Source organism: Rhinatrema bivittatum, chromosome 3 (genome assembly GCF_901001135.1).
Source record: "Rhinatrema bivittatum chromosome 3, aRhiBiv1.1, whole genome shotgun sequence".
Taxonomy (NCBI): Eukaryota; Metazoa; Chordata; class Amphibia; order Gymnophiona; family Rhinatrematidae; genus Rhinatrema; species Rhinatrema bivittatum.
Window position 1 is genome coordinate 4,763,109 of NC_042617.1, and position 7,566 is coordinate 4,770,674.

Sequence of the window (7,566 nt, forward strand, 5' to 3'; positions counted from 1 at the left end):
GAGACCTTCCTAGGCCCCTTCATTGTCTTTAGGCCTCTCTCTGCCTTGTCTCTTAAGGCTTTCCTTGTTGTTGTCTTCTGGCATTGTGTTTTATGTTCCGTGTTTGTCCTGTCCCGAGTCCTGCGATCCAGTCTGTCCCAGAGTTCACCCTGACTCCCAAGCACTCCCAGTGTTCCAGTTCACTCTACCTCCACCCGGCTCCAGCGGGCTCCAGGTCACTCTTACCTCCACCCGGCTCCAGCGGGCTCCAGGTCACTTTTACCTCCACCCGGCTCCAGCGGGCTCCAGGTCACTCTTACCTCCACCCGGCTCCAGGCCACTCTTACCTCCACCCGGCTCCAGCGGGCTCCAGGTCACTCTTACCTCCACCCGGCTCCAGCGGGCTCCAGGTCACTCTTACCTCCACCCGGCTCCAGCGGGCTCCAGGTCACTCTTACCTCCAGCGGGCTCCAGCGGGCTCCAGGTCACTCTTACCTCCAGCGGGCTCCAGCGGGCTCCAGGTCACTCTTACCTCCAGCGGGCTCCAGGTCACTCTTACCTCCAGTGGGCTCCAGCGGGCTCCAGGTCACTCTTACCTCCAGCGGGCTCCAGGTCACTCTTACCTCCACCCGGCTCCAGCGGGCTCCAGGTCACTCTTACCTCCACCCGGCTCCAGGTCACTCTTACCTCCACCCAGCTCCAGCGGGCTCCAGCTCACTCTTACCTCCAGCGGGCTCCAGCGGGCTCCAGGTCACTCTTACCTCCAGCGGGCTCCAGGTCACTCTTACCTCCACCCGGCTCCAGGTCACTCTTACCTCCACCCAGCTCCAGCGGGCTCCAGCTCACTCTTACCTCCACCCAGCTCCAGGTCACTTTTACCTCTTAGCAGCTCCAGCCCAGCCTGCACTCTGTTCCTGAGTGTCAGTCCAGCCTGCACATCAAATCTTGCTCCAGCCTTACCGGACTGCCCAACTTAACTCTAATCTGCCCTGTCATCCTGTGCCACCTAGAGGTCGTGTCTACCACCCTTCCCCAGCTCCGAACCTGCAACACATAACTGTGGTTGCTGTCTTTTGAAGGATTCACAAACATTTAATCTGAACTAAAAAGAGACCTAGAAGTGAAGTGTTGCAATAATTGATTCTAGAGAGAATTAAAAAAAACCCACCAAGAGGTGCATATTCACTTCCTTATCTGGCTAACGTTGGAGGTATGTGCAATAATGCAAAAAGAACTATTGAATATAGCCGGCTAAGTTTATCCGGTGAACTTGAGGCCAGCTCTTTGGCCTGACCAGACTTAACAGGCTAACACAGCTCTTCCTCGCAGTTACACTCCCCAGAATGCCCCTAACTTAGATGGCTAGAATTTAAGAACATGCCATACTGGGTCAGACCAAGGGTCCATCAAGCCCAGCATCCTGTTTCCAACAGTGGCCAATCCAGGCCACAAGAACCTGGCAAGTACCCAAAAACTAAGTCTATTCCATGTAACCATTGCTAATGGCAGTGGCTATTCTCTAAGTGAACTTAATAGCAGGTAATGGACTTCTCCTCCAAGAACTTATCCAATCCAATTTAACAGGATAAATGCCCAAACCTTCATTTATTTGGCTAACTTCTGAGTTATTCAGCTAAATGCTTTTGAATATGGACCTCCAAAAGTCTAAATTGAAGACAATCTAGTACCCGAGGGAAAAGACTTTTATATTAAGGAGGAAATTTGCTGGGCATAGACAGTTTTGAATCTAGCTTCACCCAAAGTGCAAATACTACATCTCAGAAAGGTGCCACAGTACTACTTATCCACAGTGCCTCAGGCTTGAATGGATCAACTTTAAATTTACAGGAGGAACGTTGGGGCACTGAAGCTCAAGATCAGCCACAGGACTGGCTGATCTTGGTAGTAATTACCTAGTCTAACTCACAGGGGAAGTCCACAGTCCTGAAAGCTCTTGATTCGACCAGCCTTGGGTGGGTCCCCGGATTAGAAGCTGTATATAAGGAGACTTTGACACCCTCACTGGTCCAAACAGTCTTCTGAGTCCTTGCCTGTAGAAATGCTGTCTGAATGGCCCTTGATGCCTGTTTCTTATTGGATACTTAAGTCTATGCCTGATTCATGGTCCAACTTAGTTACTGGACATACCAAGGCCCTGATGCCCTCGGTTTGCCCAGACCTTCAGGTATTCTCTGGAAACAGCGTCCCAGCTGCATCCTGCACTCTTGGACTCAACCCATGGGGGAACGGCTGTGGCGCTAGGTGACGATCCTGCCCACGCGCCTTGCATATTAGTCCATGTTCCTTGATGCAGCCTCTGTCCTGTGAGGGCTGCTTACTCTCCTCTGGCCTGCTACCTTGCTCCCTCTGGCAAGGAGCCTGTGTGACACAGTGAGCAATATGACCCAAAAAGATGTTGAATTCAGAGATTTCTTTAGGAGATTTGGAGTCAAAATTTGGATTTTGAGGCAGTTACTTGAACATCATCAGCGTAAAGGGACTAAACACACAATCCTGAATTAAGGTGGCCAAAGTGGTTAAAAATAAAATGAAAAAGAGAGGGGCAAGAACTGAGTCCTATGGAATTCCAGAAGAAAGTGGTATGGAATCAGGAAGGTGTTTCAATTAAAGTAGTTTATGAGCAATTAATGGTTGATGGTATCAAAGGCCACATTCATGTCTATAAAGAGTATCACCATCATCCCTCAATCAAACGTAAAGGGCAGTTAAAGCAGATGCGACACTATGACCTTTCTGAAACCCAGAGTGAGCTGGATGAAAGATGTTGGTTTTAGAAGCGTAATTATTCAACTGATCAGCAAGAACTTTTTCCATGATTTTAGACAAAAAAGGAAAGTTGTAATTAACCAATAATTGGAGAGTAATGTTGGATCTAGCAATTCCTTCTTTAATAGAGGATGAACTCTCCCTAGTTTCAGTTCTTGTGGGTACCTAACCTGTGGATAAACAAGTCGATCATAGAAGAGGGTCTAGCTAAACCTAGATCTGGATTCTTGAGTAGCAAAGAAGGCGTAGGGTGAAGCTGGGAAGTGGCGCAAGGCATGGTATTCAGCAGGAGGTCAATAACACTGGGTATATCAAACTGAAAGAGGCAAGTGGAAGCCCCAATATCAGTAAGGACATCTAATGAGTTAATAACTGTCAAAGTGTTGGTGTAAGGGGGGGGGAGGGGAGACAGGCAGGGAGCCTACTGAAAACTCCATACAGATGGTACTGACCTTGTCAACAAAAGACACAGCAAACTATTAGTAGAGCAGAGAGTCTGATGGTAAATTAGCCAGTCTGTTGGAAAAGTGAGAGATGAGTTTTGGAAGATTATCAACCAATGTCATCTTTTTGGAATGTCTGCCACGCCCCATGCACAGGATGAATTAATGGCCTCTGTGATAGTCAGTTTGTGCATGTAATATGACAGCGCTAATGGCTTCGTCACCTGTTTCCAAAGCTCTACATCCCCAAAGAGTTCTTACTTCCTCCCAACAGTGGCCAATGGGGATTTTGAACTGAAACTTAACTCCAAGGTTTTTGATAAATGGGCAGTTTTAGGGGTTGAACATGTTGGATATTTAATCACCCAAGCTGTATATGCTTTTCAGGAATTAAAGGGATGCATTAATATTACTGTAGATAACAGAGACTTTTATGCATTCTTACAAAGAAGACACCATGTGTTGAAGCTTCTCCCTGAAAACTGAAGCCTACTGCAGTTCACTGCTAGATGAAGATGTGACAAACAGCTCTAACACATCCAATTCCCACCTCTCAAAGTTTTTCATGTCTAATAGCAAATAAAACCAGTAAGGCATTGGCTCAATTTCTTTCCATACGGCAAACTGAGGGGATACAGGGCCTTACAATGAAATCATTTTAGAATAGCTGTAAGAGAACCCAATGCATCACAGAGAATGGGAAGTTTTAAACTCATGCATCATATATACATGTGGCAAGTGTCAAATAAAAGCTGAAACCTTCTAACATTGTGTCTGACTGCTCAGAGATCTCCTCTTTTGGAAGCGTATATTAGATTACATATATAGGATTACAGGCTCAGGTATCCATACAATGCCATTCTTATGTTTATTTTATGACGCTGACATAACAACATAAGAACATGCCATGCTGGGTCAGACCAAGGGTCCATCAAGCCCAGCATCCTGTTTCCAACAGAGGCCAAAACCAGGCCATAAGAACCTGGCAATTACCCAAACACTAAGAAGATCCCATGCTACCTGATGCAATTAATTGCAGTGGCTATTCCCTAAGGGGCGGATTTTAAAAGCCCTGCGCGCCGGCGCGCGTAAAGCCCCGGGATGCGCGTAAGTCCCAGGGCTTTCAAAAAGGGGCGGGAGGGAGCGTGTCCGGGGGCGTTCCCGAAACGACGCGGCGTTTTCGGGACGTGCCGTGGCGTTTCAGGGGTGGTCCCGGGGGCGTAGTCGAGGCCTCCGGACCAGCCCCTGGGACTGGAACACGAGCGGCACTGCCGGCTGGCAGGCGTAACTTTGCCGACAAAGGTAGGGGGGGGTTTAGATAGGGCCGGGGGAGGGCGAGGGAACAGGCAGCGCCGCTGGGCTCGGCACGCGCAGGTTGCACAAATGTGCACCCCCTTGCGTGCGCCAACCCCGGATTTTATAAGATATGCGCGTATCTTATAAAATCCAGCGTACTTTTGTTCACACCTGGTGCGCGAACAAAAGTACGCGATCGCATATTTTTTGAAGATCTACCCCTAAGTCAACTTGATTAATAGTCGTTAATGGACTTCTCCTCCAAGAACTTATCCAATCCTTTTTTAAACACAGCTATACTAACTGCACTAACCACATCCTCTGGCAACAAATTCCAGAGTTTAATTGTGCGTTGAGTGAAAAAGAACTTTCTCCGATTAGTTTTAAATGTGCCCCATGCTAACTTCATGGAGTGCCCCCTAGTCCTTCTATTATCTGAAAGAGTAAATAACCGATTCACATTTACCCGTTCTAGACCTCTCATGATCTTAAACACCTCTATCATATCCCCCCTCAGCCGTCTCTTCTCCAAGCTGAAAAGTCCTAACCTCTTTAGTCTTTCCTCATAGGGGAGCTGTTCCATCCCCTAGGGTGCCAAATACTCTTGTACCAGCCCTGCACAGCCCCTACCTCCACCCCCCGCATCTGTCTGTGCTCTGTCTCTCCTCACAGTAACTTGCAGAATTCCCCCTCTCATCACAGAAACACAAAGGCTCCCCCCTCCTCACAATAACACAGGCTCCCCCCCCCCCGCCCCCGCTTCTGCCTGTGCTCACCTTCTCCTTCCACTAACACAGGCCTCCCCCCTCCTCACAGTGACACCCAGATTCCCTCTCTCATAATAACACACAGGCTCTCCCCTCTTCTCCCAGTAACAAATAGGCTCTCCCCTCTTCTCCTCCCAGTACCACACAGGCTCTCCCCTCTTCTCCTCCCAGTAAGAGACAGGCTCTCCCCTCTTCTCCTCCCAGTAACACACAGGCTCTCCCCTCTTCTCCCAGTAACACACAGGCTCTCCCCTCTTCTCCTCCCAGTAAGAGACAGGCTCTCCCCTCTTCTCCTCCCAGTAATACACAGGCTCTCCCCTCTTCTCCCAGTAACAAATAGGCCCTCCCCTCTTCTCTCAGTAACACACAGGCTCTCCCCTCTTCTCCCAGTACCACACAGGCTCTCCCCTCTCCTCCTCCCAGTAAGAGACAGGCTCTCCCCTCTTCTCCTACCAGTAACACACAGGCTCTCCCCTCTTCTCCCAGTAACAAATAGGCTCTCCCCTCTTCTCCCAGTAACACACAGGCTCACCACTCTGCATCTGTCTGTGCTCCCCTCTTCTCCCAGTACCACACAGGCTCTCCCCTCTCCTCCCAGTAAGAGACAGGCTCTCCCCTCTCCTCCCAGTAACACACAAGCTCTCCCCTCTTCTCCTCACAGTAAGAGACAGGCTCTCCCCTCTTCTCCTCACAGTAACAAATAGGCTCTCCCCTCTTCTCCCAGTAACACACAGGCTCTTTACTCTCCTCCCAGTAAGAGGCAGGCTCTCCCCTCTTCTCCTCCCAGTAAAAGGCAGGCTCTCCCCTCTTCTCCTCCCAGTAAGAGACAGGCTCTCCCCTCTTCTCCTCACAGTAACACACAGGCTCTCCCCTCTTCTGCCAGTAACACACAGGCTCTCCCCTCTTCTCCCAGTAACACACAGGCTCCCCACTCTGCATCTGTCTGTGCTCCCCTCTTTTCCCAGTAACACACAGACTCTCCTCTCTCCTCCCAGTAACACACAGGCTCACCACTCTCCTCACAGTAACACACAGGCTCACCACTCTGCATCTGTCTGTGCTCCCCTTCTCCTCACAGAAGCAGCAGGCTCTCCTCAGCCCTGGGTTTAGTCAGCAGAATCCCTTCCTTCCTACTGCTGTACCTGCCAAGTTTTGATCCTCCCAGGGTCCTAATGCTGGAAATTCTTCTTCCGGTTTGCTTCTGTACACTGAAGCATGCCCTGAAATAATTACACGAGTCATGAATCTGCCTAGAGAAAGCTAACACCTGAATCATTAAGTTCTCTCCCTTAGATGAAGGAATGGTAAGAGGCCTTGACTGCTGCTGTGAGGCAGGGGAAACAATGTGAACACTTATTAAGCATGGGTGATCCTGGCACAAGTGCAGGAGCTCCTCTTTCAACTTCTCTTAAATACCTTAAATTGATGGAGCCTTTCTCTACATTGTGAGGACCTCATAAGAACATAAGAAAATGCCACACTGGGTCAGACCAAGGGTCCATGAAGCCCAGCATCCTGTTTCCAACAGAGGCCAATCCAGGCCATAAGAACCTGGCAAGTACCCAAACATTAAATAAATCTCACTTTACTATTGCTTATTAATTAATAGCAGTTTATGTATTTTTCCTCTAGGATCTTATCCAAACCTTTTTTTAAACCCAGTTACACTAACTGCTGTAACCACATCCCCTGGCAATGAATTCCAGAGCTTCACTATGCGCTGAGTGAAAAAGAATTATTTATTTTTTACATTTTATCATATATATCCCTCCTAGTATTGATTGTACATCCCTCCCTATCCATTTATATTAATATTAATGCATTATTTTATATGGTACCTACATTCCAATTTTTAATTTTTTTAATTTTTTTAAATATATCCTATAGGTTATTTTTTAGTTCAGGAGCAAACACCCTCTTATAATCTTCTGTGGCTTCATTGGTTGTTTTTATTTTTCCTTTTAAATGTGCTAGCTTTTAAATTTCATGTATCAAAGCACATTCAGTTCTCAACCAGGTTCACAAGGCTGTTTTTTAGCGCAAAAAAACCAAAGATTTAAATAGATTCATTGTTCGTTTTTATTTTTCAATTTTTTAACTTGTGTTTTGTATCCTTCATCCTTTTGAATGTCCTGGCTTTTAAATTTTATGAATCTAAGCATAATCAGTTCTCAACCAGGTTCACAGGACTGGGGTTTTTTTTTGGCGCGAATAAAAAAAGATTTAAATGGCAAGAGAGAACACGCATACCTACAGTAAACATCCAATTGGCTAGCATTGGTTACAAGACATTG

General features: G+C 47.6%; 1 protein-coding gene across 5 annotated transcripts in view; it reads right to left on the reverse strand.

Annotated features, from left to right (window-relative positions):
* The window catches only part of LOC115086663 (multidrug resistance-associated protein 7-like), a 174,801-nt gene extending 168,394 nt beyond the window's left edge, over positions 1-6,407 (reverse strand). For 4 of the 5 annotated variants that reach the window (XM_029592826.1, XM_029592829.1, XM_029592827.1 and 1 more), the window contains exon 1: positions 6,314-6,407. In XM_029592826.1, coding sequence (XP_029448686.1) covers positions 6,314-6,323 — 10 coding nt within the window. In that variant the 5' untranslated portion in view covers positions 6,324-6,407. Of the gene's footprint in view, positions 1-5,804; positions 5,824-6,313 lie in introns of those variants that run through there. The other variant, XM_029592825.1, reaches the window with a different exon arrangement.
* Between the last annotated feature and the right edge of the window lie 1,159 nt (positions 6,408-7,566).